An 18879-nucleotide genomic window follows, 5' to 3' on the forward strand; every position below is an offset into this window, starting at 1 on the left:
TACAGAGGATCTTGGAGAACACAGTAATTAAAAAAAACCACACAGACCTCCTGTGCGGATTCAATTCTTCTTGGTAATCTCTTGTGACAGTCGTCTGGACTGACACGGAGACATGTGTCGGCAAGACGTGCTTTTTTGGATTTACTTCTTGTGTCTTGGATGATGATGATTGAAGCCACAGAGTCTTTGTCTATTTCAAACCTGCTTGCTTTCAAATGGAATGTTCTTGTGATATCGGCTGAGTGGATGGAGCCATCTTTCCAGCTAGCTACCTAGCTGCTTAACTAGCTATCTAGCTTGATTTCTATCGATCTAGCTTGAGTTCTACCTATAACTATATAAATATATCTATATATATCTCTATATCTCTAGAATCCTCTCTCTCTATCTATGTCTGTCTGTCTCTGTCTGTCTGTCAACAAAAATGGTTTTGGTGGTCCTTGAAGCATAAATATCGATGCGAAATATCTGAATGCATCTATAATACGTCCATGAAATGTCCTTAAATAATAAAGACACGCTGTCGTTATTGATCAAAAGCCGCCATCCATTCTGAATGGAGACGTGCAGCTGCACACTGACCTCTGTTGGTCATTTTTTTCATTACACTCAAGTTTCCCTCAAACAAACGAGCCATGATGGATAAAAAAAAACAATGTGTCATTTTAGGAGTTGATCACGAACAGAATTATGAACGGTAGTAGGAGGATAGATAGATAGTCAAAATGAAAAGTTCGTCAAGATTAAAAGTTAGACTTAAAAAAACTCTGAACATCGTGGAACCTACTGATCAATTGATCCTATTTTTATGAGTTTTCATGGGAAAAAATGCACTCCGTTCCAAAAACATGCCCGTTCCCAACTTTTCACTTTTCCCATGAAGCCTGTGACCTTTGTGACCTTCATGGTGAGCATCTTGAATGTTGTGAGACTCTCCCCTTTCACCACAAGATGGCGGCACTTATCCATTGTGGTGCATGAACTCATTCACCTCCATCGCAGCGTGCTTGCTGAACGTGAACTATTGACGGCTTTAAAAAAATGAGAGTGAGTGAGTGAGTGAGGGAATGAGCGAGTACGTGAGCGAGTGAGTGAGTGAACGAGCGAGGGAACAAAGGAACGAACGAACAATGAATGAATGAATGAATGAATGAATGATATTGCTCTTTTGAAGCCCTACTTACGCTCTCACTCTTCATTTCGAATTCCAAACGGCCGGTGATGAATGCGTCACTTTGACGACACGTAAAGCCTCCACCTCTTCCTTGACTTGCTTTGCTCTGCGACCCGATGATTCTCTTCTCGTGTCACGCTAGCAAAAAGCAGACCTCGTTCTTCATTCCCCCCCGTCGCTCTGATGCCAAAAGTAAACATGGGTTCCGATCACCTGGAAGCATGGCGACAAAACATCACGGGACACGTCGCCGGCAGCTAATCGTCCTCCATTAACCTTGCGCCTTTGTGATGATTTCATCATCCCACTCACTTTGAACATATAAACAGCACTTCAGAAAGCCACGATCCAAATGAGGAATGAGTGCGAGAGAGCGAGAGAAGAGAAGGCCCAAGGAACAAGAAAGGCTGTCAAGTTTAAACACCGCCATGGCTGCTTCTCCCTCATGTAAAACCCTCCAGTCTTTTGCTGCCGAATCCACCTCGGAGTGATCAATTAATCATTCACTTTTCTTCCGTGTCGGTTGTCCTTTAAGGTTCCTCAAGTCACAAGTTATTTCCTGGCCAACGACATCCTCTAGTGGATGTGTCATAAATCACACCACATTCGCAACTGTGAATTGAATCAGACATAGCACTACTGAAGGCCTAGAGTAGGCCTTGCACGGAACGTTGACATGCAAGATAGAAAGTCAAGTCCTGGTTAAGGACATACGGAGGGAGGCATGGAAAGTCAAATGGAGGGACGATAGAAAAGTGTCTTGCAGATTTGCCGCGGCTGTCTCTCCTCCATGAATATTTGATGCAAAGGTCTAAAAGCGGGACGGCAAAGACTGAAAAGGTGCGACGGCGACTCAGAAGGGAGACTTCTTGCAGAAGCTGAAGCAAAACCACAAGTGCTACCCAGGGAGGCGCTGGACAAACGTGACCAGATCGCACGTGAACCAGGTTAAGCCATGTCGGGGAGACTGGACACTCAACAAAGGACATATAAGGCACACCTGCACATAAGGCGCAGGGTCTTCTTTTGGGTGCGCCTTATACACCAGAAAATACAAGAATTATTCATTTTTTAAAGAAAAACTTTGACTCTTTTTTCATCAGAAAAAAAATGTATATTTGCCTCCAGAGTTATCTGCAATGGAAATGGGGGCGGCTATACAAAGGCAAATGCTGCTCCCTTGTGAGTGGGAAAAACTTTGCCAGAGGTCTGACCGCCGCTTCATACGCACTATCCCACAAGATAAAAAACAAAACCCAAACAAATGTGGAATGAATAACCTTCAAATTTCTATTCCCTCTCGTTCCCTCAGATCCTCTTCCTATATCTGTTAGTTATATAGCTAACTAGCTATTATCTATCTATTAGCTATCTAGCTATTTGGCTAGCTACTATATCTATTAGCTATAGAGCTAACTGGCTATTAGCTATCTATTCTAAATTGGGGAATGGCAGTGAATGAGTTAAAAAAAGTGCAAGAACACAAAGCGTCATTTCTCGACTCGCTGTGGGACAGGAAGAGAAGCTGAAATATTGATGAATGGAAGTTCTCTCTTTGCCGTAATGATAAATGTTTCATCCCTCCAGATGCAATGCAGATCATTGCTGAAACTATATAACTAGCCAGATAGATAGCTAGTAAGGTAGCCAGCTAAATAACTTGTTAGCAAATAGATATCAAATACATATGTAACAAGGTAGCCAGCTAGATAGCTAGCTAATAAATAACTAATAGAAGCATAATTTGTAAAATGATTTGAAATGACTTCTACTGAGCGCATTTGACAAAGATTCCACCGCATTGTTTGTGTTCATGTCTTTCTGAATCTCCCCTGTTTTGTGCTCATTTTGTGGCACTTTTGGGACATTTGCAGCCCTTTTTATTGGTGTTTTGCCTTTGACTCAAAATATCAGCCTGCGTGTTTTGGCTATTTTAGATGCTATAAAACGTTTTTCTGATGTTAGTTAGGAAATAAAAAATTAGTGTCGGTTGTCCTTCAAGGGGGCCTTCCACGCTTGAAATAAACCTTCCTCTGCGGGAGATTAAAAGAACATCTGTCCTATGAAATGAGAGATTTGCTTCTACTTTGAAAGGTATAAGGAGACAAAAAAAATCCATCGGCTGTCATCCGAATTGGGGATTTATCCAATTGTTTCTATTGATTTCATTCAATGTGGGGCAATGGGGCTAACGCTAAGTTGACTCAGGTGATGACTCACATTATGAATGGCACATTATACGAGGACGTCGGAGATTATTGATGGCGAGAGGGATACTTCAATGAAGCCAATTAAATGGCAGCCCAGTGGGCATTTAATGGACTAGTTGTGGAGTACCAGCGGAAAAAAATTGACAGTTTCAAAAAAGCCACATTGAACAAATGATCATACATGAATTAGTAACATCCTATCTGACAGTTTCTTATGCAATATATGTTTCAGTGCAGTGCTACCATACTACCAAACTGATTGTTTGGTTGTGTCCCAGCTGTTTGTGCATTAAAATTCGCTAAACTTTACAGCGGTGTTTTATTGTGCTTACCACCATATTCAAGAACATTTAATTAGCCTTCATTTGGTACCACTACAATGACAATAAGGACATATGATGCCAAATTTTGCAAAAACGTCAACAATAAAATGACAATGCTCTTGAGGCAGACATAGCCAAGGTCCAAGATCGCAATAACTGCTATATTTAGCTCATTTAGACCGTGGAGAATGGGAATCGGATCAGTTTCCACATGTTTGAAGAAAAAGGTCCATTTTGAAGAGGTCTCCAGCCCACATTGCGACAAGGATGAACAGTTGCTCAGTGAGGGTCGGTCGGGGGTCCCATTGGGGGACAGTGTCCAAAAGCTGATTAGCTCTGAGATTGACGGCCTAAAGGCACGGACGGCCGCTGGACAGTTGGGCTTTCTTTTCAAAGAAAAGGACCGAGATGCAGAAAATGTTCTTATCAGGCGCCTCATCAAGCAACAGCCTGCGATCACAGGTGCAGCTTGGGCTTGGGTGGAGGTCACGCCATCCGTATCACCGCCCCGAGGCAATGATCCATCTCAATTTCATCTTCTTTTTCTTACTTTGCGTTTGTGTTGACATCCAATAATTGCCTTTAGAAATATCACTGAAATCCAATTCCATAGAGCACATACCTCCGCCAACAATTGCACTCTTGTACTACTAACAAATGTGAAAATGCGTTGATCGTTATATAGTGATACCTCAGTTTACGAAAGCTTTAGCAAGCCAACTTTTTACTTTACGAACATTAATTTTGCGAGAATATAATCTTGGAACTAGTTTTCGGCAGACGAACCAAACCACACAGCGCCACGGTGGTAGTTTTCCACACCTCCTTTCTTTGAGTGCAGACGTGGTTTGTTATCGAGTGGATTACTTTTGCTATTATGGGACCTGAAAAGACCCCAACACAGGCTAGTGTTAATCCGAAGACGACACAAAAAAAAATGACGGTCGAGCAGAAGAAGGAGATCATTAAAAACACCAACGAGGTGTGTGTTTGTGTGAGTTAGCATCCCAGTTACAGTATGCTAAGTCGACCATTGCTATGTGTGGATAAGGGGATTTCTGTGTTGTCAAAGCAACGGTCTCGGGCAATAACAGAGGTTGAAAAACGTATTTATATTTGGATTCATGAAAAGCAGCTGGCAGGGGACAGTGAGTGAGGGTATTATTGCAGAGAAAGGACGGCAACTTCACTCGGATATCATCAAGAGGCAACTACATTAACGACCATCACAAAGGTCAATAAAACCACTTTATTATACAGTACAGTTTATTTCTTTTATTACAGTCCAATAGCACATTTATTATCCATAAAATAAGGTCTATTTTGTGTAGTTTTAAGGTTTATTTAGTAGAAAATTGCGTTTGATGGGGACCCGGGAACGGATTATTTTCATTTTTAATGGTTTCTTATGGGAAATAAATGTTTGGCAGACAAACTTTTCGCCTTACACACACTTTCTGGGAAGCAATTAAATCTGTGAGCTGAGATATCACTGTAGATATTTTTTATTGGTCTTGTATATTTTATGGCTGTAGTGACTCGAACAAGGAGGCGACTTCCCGTCCAGAAAATGCGATCCATGACTCCTTTCGGCCCTGAAGAAACGCCATTGATCAACTGCTGGCTGATGTTTGTGTCTCTTATTCAAACAGCAAAGTCCCACCGTGACTGAAAAATGGCATTCCTAAATGGGAGAGAGAGGAGCACCAGAATCAGTGTTTATGCGTGCGTTAGGGAGCATGTTATGATTGTCGTGTCATGATCCCATCAACCTCCCACATTTGCGACATTTGACCTACGAGGCAAAAAACAAAAACTCCCAATGTTCGTCCCATTTCAATGTTTTCTTTTAATGTTCTGAAAATGGCTTTAGCTTCTATCATCATGCATCAACAAACTCACATTAAAGTGAAGTTGGGATGCTGTGCAAATTATGATCTATCTATCCGTCCAACTAGCTAGATAGCTAGCTATCTATTAACTAGCTGGCTCGCTTTCTATCTATTTGAGTTATTCCGGGTTAAGAACGCTGAACGCCTCGTTAGCTAGATATTTGCTATCTATTTGCTATCTATTGTCTGTCTGTCTGGATGGCTATCTAGCTAGCTATCTATTAGCTGTCTGGCTCGCTTGATAGCTATCTAGTTGACTAGCTATTAGCTATATGGCTATCTATCTATCTAGAAAGCGTTCTGTCTATCTAGCTAACCAGCTGACTAGCTATCTAGCTATACTCAAGACCTGTGTATGGTTCTCCGATCCAAAGCCATTTGATTCTCTTCTGCTGAACGATTCATGGTTGTCTTTAATTGAATTTCCAAGTGAGTAACGTCCTTAGAAATCATCAAAAAGACTCCACCGAAATCTAAGCAGTGTGTCCTCCCAGTAAGACCCGAAAGCCCTTTCAGGTAGATACTAAGTAGTAGACAAAAACTCAGCTTCTGCCAGAGGATTAGTGATTTTTGGCGAGAGAAACGACATCCAGAAACATGATTAAGTGTTTGGTAAATGAAAAGGGATAGCTTAAGAGATACGCTTGAGCTTACGCAGAGGAGACGGACGGGCAGGTCTTTTCTGATGTTAAATAACTAATTTAGCGGGGGGAAGTGGCTCACAAGATGTCAATCAAGGTTTTGGACATGGAAGTTGCGGCTGCTTTTGTTTGTGAGAGAGTTCTGATCACACATCCAAAGCTTCTCACAAGACACCTTAACGTCTTTGAAAAGACATCTGACAGCGAAGATTGAGTCAAACGGCATCATCTAGCTAGCGAGCTAGATAGCTAGCCACCTATCTTCCTATCTAGCTAGCCACCTATCTACCTATCTAGCTAGATAGCCACCTATCTTCCTATCTAACTAGCTAGCCACCTATCTACCTATCTAGCTAGCTAGCCACCAATTGACCTAGCTAGGTAGCCACCTATTGACCTAGCTAGCTAGCTAGCCACCTATCTACCTATTTAGCTCGCCACCGATCTAGATAGGTGGCTAGCTGGATAACTAGGTAGATAGGTGGCTAGATATATAGGAAGATATGTGGCTGGCTAGATATCTTTCTATCTAGCTAGCCACCTATCTACCTATCTACTTCCCTTCCATTCTTAGATGAATGTAATGTAACTCATGAAATCCAAACAACATGCATGTGTCTGAAAATCTCTTGTTCAGCAAATGTGCGTACTTTTGTCAGCGGTTCTCTTTAAAGAGCTAAGTTTAAATGTTGAGAAAAAAGAGAATGAAAACCACCCCTTTAATTGCTAACATCTTCACTAACTGCACACCACCAATTCCTGTCTTTCCGTCTCCGCCTTCACCAGCATCTTGTTAAGCTGTCACGATCTACACAAGCAGAGGTAGCGCCGCATTGTTTTGTTTTTTGTTTTTTTACATACACGTCATACGACACAATTGTGTTTATGGCGCTATGAATGGCGAGCACGCGGAGGCTGTTCACAGAAACAAAGAGGCTGTCATTTCTTTTTTTGGGCCATCTTCGAAGAAGCACTTGGAGCATATGAGCCCTTTGACAGCCCCGTTGCGAATATACATACTGTCTACATGATGAAAGCATGCTTCATGCATCTCTTGTGGAGCGATTTCAAGGACAACCGACAACATTTTTTGGTGTCCTGACTGACATCAGTAAAACATTTTATAGCATCTAAATTAGCCAAAACACACAAGATGATATTTTTAGTCAAATGTAAAACACCAATAAAAACGACTTCAAGTCTTCCAAAACTACTTCAAAATGACCTCAAAGATGGCGAGTTTCAGAAGGCCCCGCCCCCTTGTTTGTGACATCACGCCAGGACGGTTTGCCTTGCTCGAGAATCAAAAGAATGGCTTCAAATTCGAAAAAGATGCTTTCTTGCTACTCATCCAGTTATGAATAGGATTCAAATAGTTCTGGAGAGGAAAGCATAAATGTTTGCAATCGATTCAAGGAGTCCTTCCGTGTCATTTTGAGGCATCTGGACAGAAATGTAGCGCCCCAGAAAACGCACAAGATGGCGCCCACGCTCCATTGGAAATGGGCTGATTTGTGTGCTGGAAATTTGTGTCAACTAGTATCAAATAGTAGTCTTGGTGCAACACACAAGGATTCACCATTGCGTTATTGATGTGTTTTCCTTCTAAATTCGCCATTAACACGAATCAACACAAAGTTTCTAGACAAAATAAAGTTATGGACACAACTTGTCCGGAGGCCTCGGTTGTCCTTTAAACATACATTCCATACAGAATAGAATAGTGAAGCAACTTAGGACCAAATTCACCTTACGAACAACCGTTCGGAACGTATCTCGTTCGTAAGTTGAGGGAGCGTCTGCATATTATTTGAAGACAGTCACACTGTCATTTACGAACCTAAAATGGATTCTGTTCTCTTTTCCTTGACTTTGGAAGTTTGAAAGTGGGCGGGACTTCCTCTCTCTGTGACTTTATTGCTTCGAGCCTGATTTGAAAAGGCCCTATTGTGGCTTCCCTCTATTTTTTTCCACAAGGGTAACATTCCTACCAAATTGGACAAAAGAATTTTAATGGGGTGACTAATGGACTGTGATTAGATAGTATGAGAGGGGCAAGGTAGGGGTTGTGAGAGAGTGTGTGTGTGTGTGTGAGTGTGTGTGTGTGTGTGTGTGTGTGTGTGTGTGTGTGTGTGTCAGTGTATTCAGTGTGGGGGTCTAAATGCTGCCATCGGGTGCTTGAGTTCCATTCGCGCTAAATGGGGATGTTTTTTGGGGGTAGGCCAGGAGATTACCCCATTTACCTGCAACCTTTGAGAGGGAATCACTCAAGAGAGAGAGTGTCAGGGGTGGTATGAAGCGGAGGTTGGATCGCTAGTGGGATTCTACTATGGCGTATCTGGAAAAAATGGAGACTAGGTTTTAAATTAGAGTGAAGTCTGCTTGCTTTTCGATGTAAATTGATTATAATAATAATAATAATAATAATAATAATACGTTTCTTTTCTAAGCGCCTTTCAAAACTATTGTACGGTATTACAGAAACAAGACATAAACTGTACAGTATAATAAAGTCATTTTCTCTTTGTCTTTTCTGTAATACCGTACAATAGCATTCTGGCTTTTTTTTGGGGTGGGGGTCATGTTTGTACAGATTTATTTAGCTATCTATTAGCTGTCAATTAGCTAGCTAGCTTTCTATCTGAGTTATTTCCAAGTTGAGTGAAGACCTAGCTAGCTATCTGTTAGCTGTCTATTAGCTAGTTATCTTTCTATCCGAGTTACTTAGCTATCTATTAGCTAGCTAGCGTTGTAGCTCAGTGACTTCCGGGTTGAGTGAAGGCCTAGCTCGCTATCTGTCAGCTATCTTATTAGCTACCTTTCTATCTATTTGAGTAACTTCCGGGTTAAGCGAACGCTGGCGCATGTGGCGGCCTCTGCTGACCCGCAGAAAAACCGATCGTGTGACTGTAAAGCGACCTTGAGAGTTTTGAAAGGCGCTTAGAAATGAAATGTACTATTATTATTATTATTATCACCAACACTGGCTGCAAATGTAGATGAGGCTTTCGGGTGAATTTTGATCCCTTGGGGGGTAGCACGTAGCACGTAGCACGTAGCATCTGTGGCCTGCGGTTTGATGTTTGCTGTGAGTCTGCCAGTTTGCTTTGAACACATGCACGTTTTTGTTTGCTGTGTGTTTTTGCTGTTTGGCGTGAGTGGATTTTTGTCATTGTTCTCTTCTTATCCGCCGTCTGCGTATTTGTTTGTTGCAAGTCATGATGTGAACAGATGTGAGGGACTCAAGATTGTGCGCTTGTGATTTTGGGCATTGATCACTAGATTTAGATCTTTTTGTTCTCAACTCATTTACTGCCGTTCACGGATTTATTCGGGAATTGAAAATATGACAGAGAGCGGCATTCCCGCTGTTTTTTTTCCCCATTTTTTTCATGCTTGGGTGTCGATAAAGCGCTAGTCAGACCTCTGGCAATGTTTTCCCTTCCACAAGTGGCAGCATTTCCTTTTCGTTCCATGTTAGCGCTTTGTTCCAGTTTCAGCTGTTGTTAAAGCGCTATATACACCAATATGGATGTATTGTATTGTGTACAGCCGCCTCCCATTTCATGCTCAGATTACTCCAGATCCATATAATTTAGGAATTAACTCTTTTTTCTCATGAACGAAGAGAGTCTAAAGTTCGTGTTATCACATATGGCATCCAAAGTGAAAGAAATATTCCTAACATGATTTTGATGCATGGCAAAACACTTTTAGAATTTGTGAGTACATTTTTGAGGGGTGCATGTGTTCATGCGCTCGTCCAAACAAAGGATTGGGAGACATCGCGTGTGTGTGTGTGTGTGTGTGTGTGTGTGATTGACACATAATGCAGATGTGTGGGCAGCAAACGCCAGCTGGAGAAAGCTAAGTGGGTTTGCGGAAGGACCAAAAGATGCTCTTCCTAACCCCCCACCATCCTCCAGTGGAAAAAAGATGCTTTGTTTGACAGGAGAATAAAAGAAAGGATGGGAGTGTCATCAATCAAAAACACTGACACAAACAAAGGAAGACAAGAAGCATAAACCTGCCCACTCTCGCTCTGTCAGGACCACCGCAAAGGTCCCACCCAGACGTCACATGGCTTTCATCCTTACTGCCGAAGATAAAAACATCTTGTAGGGATGTGACAACATTTTTCAATCAGAATTCATCATTTAAATAGCTTTCAAATGATGTATAAACGGCTGAAGAAACCTCCTCGTTTGAGTCTGTTTTGCTATTCAAATTTGTTATTTAAAGGACAACCGACACCATTTTTTGTTTCCTAAGTGACATCAGAAAAACCTTCCATAGCATCTAAAATACCCAAAACACGCAGGATGATATTTTTAGTCAAATGCAAAACACCAATAAAAATGACTTCAAGTGTCACAAAACTACTTCAAAATGACCTCAAAGATGGCGAGTTTCAGAAGGTCCCGCCCCCTTGTTCGTGACGTCACGCCAAGTCGTCTTGCCTTGCTCTAGAATCAAAACAATGGCTTCAGATTGGGAGAAGATGCTTTCTTGTTACACGTCCAGTTATGAATAGGATTCCAATAGTTCTGAAGAGGAAAGCATAAACATTTGCAATCGATTAAAGAAGTTCTTCCGGGTCATTTTGAGGCGTCAGGACTGATGTGTAGCATCCCAGAAAATGCACAAGATAGCGCCCAAGCGCTGTTGGAAATGGGCTGATTTGTCCGCTGGGAATTTGTGTCAACTAGTATCAAATAGTCGTCTTGGTGCAACACACAACGATTCACCATCGCTTTATTTATGTGTTTTCCTTCTAATTTCACCATCAACATGGAATAACACGAAGTTTTCAGACGAAACAAAGTACCCAAAATGCATTGTGTGTGGCTTTCTCGGTCAGGGGCGTTCCCTCCGTGACGTCACGTCAGGAATCGTCACCAACTCAAAAACAAGACTATCTGAATATTCTTAAAAGGAAATTACAATCTAATTAAAATCTAGCTCGATGCGGTGGAATCTTTGTAAAATACGCTCAGTCGAAGTCATTTGAGGTGATTTTCCAAATGATGGACGCAACTTGTCCGGAGACGTCGGTTGTCCTTCAAATGTGAATATCAATATGTTGATTTTCCCACTCCCAAATGTTTTTGGTCATCCATGACAACCTCGTCTTCGATCCCAAAATAGAAATAGTCAATTCCCCAAAGTGCAACACTGTGTTTTATGAAGAAGGTCACGCTGATGCTTGTTTGGAATCTACTTTTTGCAGGCAGAACAAGCGTCGAACTCCCTCCGCTAGGTGGCGACCTTGATCTAATCCGCCTCACCTTGGACCTGCGTCTGTCTCTGGTGCCAAACAACAAGCCGGATCAGCATCGACAACTGCTGCCTTGCATATTAAGCGTTTGACTTCCATTTCACAAGAGTGCCACGGGCCATTTTGCGCCACTATCGGCCTTGAAGTGACCCAGTGGCTGACCGCAGATGCTTGAATTGACTGTCAACGCTTTGTTGACCCCCAGGATTAAAGATTCGACGCGCTTTATCCTTCAATATCACAGAGTGAGTGGAATTTTATGGTTATGTGACCAAATGTCGCCTGGGTTGTCACGTCTCTCCATCGTCTCTTGCAGCTACTGACGAGACTTGTGCGGAGTGTTCACGAGGGCGGGACTGAGTTATTTGTCCCCCTGCATTCCCCTCACCCGCACCATACTTACCCTCTCTCTCCATTTCCCATTTGGATTGACGAGGGGGGGGGGGGGCAGTGAAGACCCGCCTCCAGTCTGTGGTGCGCCGGCCGGGTGGTGCGTCTCTGTTACTGGTGTCCGCTTCTCTCCCTTATTCCACTGGGGAGAGTGAGAAAGAAAGAGAGAGAGAGAGCGACAGAAAACTGGACCTGACAGAAGAAAACAATTACAAGCTAACGCCGAAGAGAAGAGAAAATGGCCAAAATGGTCCTCATGGCGGGGATTTGGTTGAGGGTTGCTTTGCTGCTTTCAGGGATTTCGACACTTGTTTCCACGTCGAGGACGTACCCCAGCAATCAAGGTAAGAGTGGCGATTGAGCTTCTTCGTGCGTGCGAACCTTTGCGTCCAGCTGCACCCCATTTGGCTGATGAAAATTCACTCACGCGCTTCGTTTGCAACTTTCACGCTGCTTTGTTTGGAAGCCAAAGTCGTCCGAGGAGCCACTCGGAGACCGTCTGAGCATCGCATCGCATCGGATCGGATGTTCGAAAGAGAACCAAAAGAGCGATGTTGTTAAACTGTACACCGAAATACGAGAGAGGTTCGGTTTATGCTCGTTTTCCAAATCGTTGGACGGATCCGACAACGCAGAACTTTACGCGTCCTTTTACGCATCGGCGTCCGACCGATCGAGGTCTTAGTCGGTTTAATCGCGTTACGTTAACGAACTTTTAACGAACCGTTTAACATATTTTTTTCGAACAAATCGTAACACGGTGCGACGTATGCAAGCAGGGCTGCATAAGCGTCGTATAAAAATATTTTAAGATAAAAGCAAACCCAGCTTCGTCGGTTTTCAATTCCTCGACTGTCCTGTCCCGGTTGCCTTCATTCCACGTCGGCTACTTTTAAATTTGAAATAAGGCGTTTGCGTCGTGTTGCAAGTATGCCAACAGCCAAAATACGTAAATCGTCGTTGAAAATATCGGCGAATGTTTTGTTTCCCTTACGAACACTGTCACGTGCATTTAAACGGACGGCTATTTTTTGTATATTTGTTTATTTGTGTGCATTTTAGTAAATGACATTAATAGGCGTTTTGCCCATTTTAGGTTTAAAAAATGTCTGTAAAAAATCAGTTTGGCTTGGACCGTATGTCACGATTCCAATTCACGAATCAATTTATGCTAAAACACTCGCGTTCAAGTTTAAAGAGACATTTTCGTCAGAGATTCCCGACTACACTTGACACTGTTGAAACTGGGATTCAGCGTGTGTGTGCGTGCGTGTGTGTGTGTGTGTGTGCGTGTACGTGCTGATTCAGGAACGGCTGGGTGACATTATTAAAGTCCATTTTAAAATCAAAAAATAATTTTTACTTAAAAAAACGCAAGTGTAATGTAACGAACATTTCTATCAGTCTATCTGTCTGTCTATCATCTGTTCATCGATCAATTTTCTCTCTTTCTGACTGTCTGTATCTCTCTTTCTGTCTCTCTTTCTGTAGTTACTATGGAAGTAATTTTTAAATAAAAAAATAATGTAAAAAAATCCAATGTTTAACTTAAAAAATTAATGTTACTGTAACATTACTATCTGTCTTGTCTGTCTGTCTGTTGATCCATCCATCCATCAATTTTCTGTCTTTTTACCTGTGTCTCTCTCTTTCTATAGTTACTTTTAAATTTCTCTCTTTCTCTCTCATTCTCCTTCTATAGTTACTTTGAGTAGTAGTTTTTAATTCAAAAAATAATTTAAAAAATCCAATGTTTAACTATCTATCTGTCTCCATCCATCCATCCATCCATCCATCCATCCATCTTCTCTCTTTCTGACTCTCTTTCTACAGTTACTTTGAAAGTAATTAAAAAAAAAAAAATCCAATGTTTATCTTAAAACATGTAATGTTACTGTAACATGTGTCTGTCTATCTGCCTATATTGGGTTCTTCTATTGTATTTTTACATTTTTTGTTCCCCTTGAGCATTTTTGTGTGCATGTAATGCAATCCCCCCCCCCCAAAAAAAAATGAAATGAAGGTTCCAAGATTGTCTGTTTTTTTGTCACTATGTTGGAGCTGAATTGTGAAGCCCAAGCATGCCAGTGCTGATGTGTGTGTGTGTGTGTGTGTGTGTGTGTGTGTGTGTGTGAGTGAGCAAACCCCATGCGGACTGAATGCACCTTTCTCTTCATTGCTGCTTTCTAGTCACGTTGTTGGACTCCAGAGCGGCACAGGGGGAGCTAGGATGGGTCGCCAATCCAACAGAAGGAGGGGTAAGTGTCTCTCCTTTTTGTACTCGTCCACTGAAAGAAAATGGAAAGGATATTCGGGCCAGGGATCAGGAAATGGAGCTCACACAGAACAGAACTCTTTGACAACTTGTAATCCAGGTGAACCCAATGAAATAGTCACCCTACTCCCTGAGCATTGATGCTAAAATGAAGCTCCAAAGTACATTCTTCATCATCCCGAAAAACAAAATCATTCAAAAATGAAGATTGTATGGAACCCCCCCCCACTCAGACATGGTCCCCCCTTTCTTCTTGCTGCCTTTCTCTCTATTGGTCAGAGGGGCAAATAGTGCAGCAGGCGTCAGGTTTCCTGAAGAGACCATGAATTGAATCGCCCTTTGTGAAGAAACTTTATATCCTTTTCTACCAGAGTGGAAGGAAGAAGGGAGGTGGGGGGGGGGGCGGTTGCCTTGTTGGTCGAGAAGTAAATAAATGCACCAATAAATACTTAAGTTAAATACATACATTAAATACATGAATACATCAATTGAAAAAAAAAAAGAATTGCTCAAAGAAATGTTGAAGCCTTTTGGTAACCTGCATTGGTTGGTTGTGTGCTTCCTTCCACCAGTGGGAAGAGGTGAGCATCATGGATGAGAAGAACATTCCCATTCGGACGTATCAGGTGTGCAACGTCATGGAGCCCAACCAGAACAACTGGCTCCGCAGCGACTGGATTTCCCGTGGAGGAGCCCAACGCGTCTACATCGAGATCAAGTTCACTTTGCGAGACTGCAACAGCCTTCCGGGGCTGATGGGAACTTGCAAGGAAACCTTCAACCTCTACTACTACGAGTCCAACAACGACAAAGAGCGCTACATTCGCGAAAACCAGTTTGGCAAAATCGATACGATCGCCGCCGACGAGAGTTTCACTCAGGTGGACATCGGCGACCGCATCATGAAGCTCAACACGGAGGTCCGCGACGTGGGAGGCCTCACCCGCAAGGGTTTCTACTTGGCCTTCCAGGACGTAGGAGCGTGCATTGCACTTGTATCCGTCAGGGTCTTCTACAAGAAGTGTCCCTTGGCCGTGCGGAACTTGGCCCAGTTTCCCGATACCGTCACCGGAGCCGATACCTCGTCGTTGGTAGAGGTTCGGGGATCCTGCGTGGATAATTCGGAGGAGAAAGAGATCCCCAAAATGTACTGCGGAGCCGACGGAGAGTGGTTGGTGCCCATTGGAAACTGCCTATGCAACCCTGGCTACGAGGAACGAAAGGCAGACTGCCAAGGTAAGAAACTGAAACATTCTCACCAATTCCTTGACGGTTCCCGCGCAAGCTCTTCATTGTCTCCAATGTTATGACTGCACTTTTCGTTTCATTGTTTTTTTGCAACGATGAGAGTACACAAAGTCGTTAGTAGGCCCACTGCCTTGTTCAATAGGATGTATAAGGTCAAAGGAGAGATTCTCTTTCCAGGTTTATAACTCATTGACTGCCAGACCATGTGCCAAAATGTGGTCACTTCAGTGCCAGGGTTTTTGTCATTTTCACTCAGAATATTCAGTTTTAGGACTACATAAACATTCAATTACGTTAGAAACCTTAGACTGTCTTTTTTCATCAGGAAAACGAGTTAAACGTTTCTTCTTCTGCTCTCAATCCAACAAGATGGCCCGAGCATACGAAACTGATTGAGATCAACCAAAATATACTAATTGGAGCATTATATTTGGGTATTAGCTATGTATTCATTAGGTATTCGCAAACTATTCGTTAGCTATTAGCTATCTACGCCTGGGATAGACTCCAGGACACCCCTGTAACCCTAACGAGGATAAAGCGGTCTGGAAAATGGATGGATTATGTCAGAAAATGGTGGCCTATTTTTCATCCGGCCAAACAAACCACTGCCGGTTCTGTCATAGTCTTCTACTAGCGCATCCTGCGCAACATCTACTAACTATTGGCGACTAGGACTCAATAAGCAGCAAGGCCTCAGCCGCGAAGGGTCACAGGCTGAACACGGGTGATTAACAAGGGGGCAGACAAGGACGCCTCTCTTTATTTATGGGGGAGCCTTTATCTTGGACTAATTGCATGACAAACACAACTAGTGATTTAGGGCTAGCGCTAGCTGCTTGGGGAGCCCGAAAAAAAAAGCAGTCCAAGTGCTCACAGATGGTTCTGGATGACAACATGTGCTTGTGCTCCCGTACAAAAACCAACTGATTGGCGTTGGTTTTTTGTGTCCCTCAAAGTGTTGGAAAGACGGAAGTTTTAAAATGGAGGCCACGACTGGTATTTAGTTCTGGACTTTCATTCAATCTTGATTTGCATTTACTAAAATGTGTTCTCTTCAAGTCAAAATGACAGCTTCAGACAGACAGTTTCTGAGTGCCCCACTTTGGTTAGACCTCTAAAATTCTGATGTAAATCCTTTTTTTAATTTCAAAAGAAAGAATATACCATACGGTGGAAAGGCCAAAAAGGATTTGGAAAACATGGTCAAATGAAGCATGTCGTCTCTTTACCAGCAGCGTTTCTTATGAAATCATCACATAGCGTCAGGACAGAGCACCCATGCGTGTGTGGATTGGTCGCGGCTTGGAATTGAAGCGGATTTACGTTTGAATGGAGATCCAATCCAATACGCATCACGTTGAGTATCGCTTTGTCATCCTTTTTTGGTCGCCTAATAACATGATTACATTTTTGTGTGCTTGCTTGTGCTGAGGTGACTGAAAGGTGAAAAAAAATCTGGGCTCAATAGTTATGGGCATTGATTAGATGTGTAACAGCCTCTAGTCTGACAAGTATTATAAGAGTCATTTAACTTCCATTTGACAGACGCATTTAGAGACGTGAAGGATATGAATTGAATGTGATTTTGTCTCGATTTAGGTTCGATGTCAATCTTGTATTTGTGAGTATGCATTGATAATATTCTTTGATTATTTTTATCTTTTGGTTTTCTGGTTCTTTGTCTTTTCGTTCCCAGACCAGGATGAATGGGGTTTTCTCTGCCATTGTTTGGGGGGCTCTATCAGAGTGTGATGTGGCTGGTGGTACTTAGGGTCTGTACTTGCGTGTGTGTGTGTGTGTGTGTGTGTGTGTGTGTGTGTGTGTGTGTGTGTGTGTGTGTGTGTGTGTGTGTGTGTGTGTGTGTGTGTGTGTGTGTGTGTGTGAGGGAGCGGGAAAGAAATTGAGAAAGAGAGAGATGTGAAGAGGTAGAGGGCACAGAGTAGAGGTAGAGAGTTGTGGGGGGCTGGGTGGGTGGAGCACCGAGGAGTTGCATACTCAACCGCTGGCAGAGGTCAGAGGTGAGCCCCTGGCGCATCCATCTTAGCACTGCGTCTGACAGGGTTGCCGATCCAGGATTGATTAAGGCATCAGGGTTTTGACAGCTGTGTAGAGTGCGTGTCTGTGCTCAAGGTGGGCCGAGAGTGCTGAGGCTGTCGCCTATAGGCTGAAGCCAGAGGGGCAACCAGGGCACGGAGGTCCAAGGGGCCCCCTGATTAAAAAAAAAGAGGACTTTGTATGTTTGCATTTGGGATCCCTTTCGCTGCTCCGTTGTTGAAGGGAGAGACGGAGGGGGGTGAAGGGTCACTGTGTCCTACGCTCTTCGTCTGGCGACGAGGGTTCATGCTTTCCGACGGATGTTGATGTGCTTGTGGGGGGAGGGCAGATTAGTCAAATACATGTGTCACTCTGGGACCACGGCCATTACAATTTGAGGAGAATTCAGTGCACTGGTAGCAATTTGGGTTCTGCACTGTCAGCATCATATTCTGTTTGTTTTTTGGGAACATGAATAGACTTTATATCCAGGCTGCATATATCATTCCGTGTGTTTGTTGTGGACAATGTGTTCTTAACTCATTCACTGCCAGACTGTGCAAACATGTATCCACTACAGTGCCAGGGTTTTTGTCATTGTCACCGTACCGCCACGTCTGGGCAGTTGGGATATATATAGGGCCGAAACTACCAGTAAGACTTTAGTTTGCTGACGAAGCTTCTTGGATGGGAAGCGAAACGTCCGACACCTTCAAAGAAGTACAGATGACGGCTGAAGAAACCTTTTCAGCGATGTTTCATGTAAACCACAAGAATCATTATTTTCATTATCTTTTGCCGTCCTACATTCTTCATTCACAAAAACATACACTTTCGGTCCTGCTTTGTGTGGGTGTTTGTATTAATTTTGGTCTCGTGTCGCATTTTCCCATTTCCTGGAATACTCCCTGTAAACCCCCCCCCGATAGCCATTAAGCCTTTATTTTACACACCTTCTATTGTGGCTGTCCAGGTGGTTCATGTTTGTAAATTGGAAGTGATTTGAATAATGAGATTACCTTCATTGTTGGAAGAAAGATAACACAATGAACATCATCATCTGTCATTGTTCCTACGAACCCAATATGGGAGTGTGCCCAAAAAACCAGCGCAGTGGTCCAAATGCCATGCTCAACTCATTTTTGTATCAACCAACCCTCTCAAACGCCCCCCCCCCCCAAAAAAAAAACAACTAAATAAATAAATACTTGACTCAAGTAGACGCGTATTTGCAAATTTGCACTGCAGATGCGCATATGAATATGCATTAGCACCCCATCATAGACACAGGGAGTGGAATGGAAGCCCTGTAGAGTGGAGTTGAATGTACTCATCACTCATCCTGTCACCAGAAAAGCTCAGTTGCGCTGCTCAAAAGACAAAAGGGATCAAGCAAACCAGAACAGGGAAT

The 18879-nt window shown here is 42.9% G+C and overlaps 1 protein-coding gene across 1 annotated transcript in view; it reads left to right on the forward strand.

The window, feature by feature from the left end:
* The first annotated feature begins 11975 nt into the window (after positions 1-11975).
* LOC148888847 (ephrin type-A receptor 4-A-like) overlaps positions 11976-18879 on the forward strand; it is a 49211-nt gene continuing 42307 nt past the window's right edge. The window contains exons 1-3 of the mRNA XM_089013237.1: positions 11976-12252; positions 14099-14166; positions 14756-15419. Coding sequence (XP_088869363.1) covers positions 12147-12252; positions 14099-14166; positions 14756-15419 — 838 coding nt within the window. The 5' untranslated portion in view covers positions 11976-12146. The remainder of the gene's footprint in view (positions 12253-14098; positions 14167-14755; positions 15420-18879) is intronic.

The sequence above is a fragment of the Hippocampus bargibanti genome, linkage group LG14 (assembly GCF_051943395.1).
Source record: "Hippocampus bargibanti isolate YZ-2025 linkage group LG14, ASM5194339v1, whole genome shotgun sequence".
Classification (NCBI taxonomy): domain Eukaryota; kingdom Metazoa; phylum Chordata; class Actinopteri; order Syngnathiformes; family Syngnathidae; genus Hippocampus; species Hippocampus bargibanti.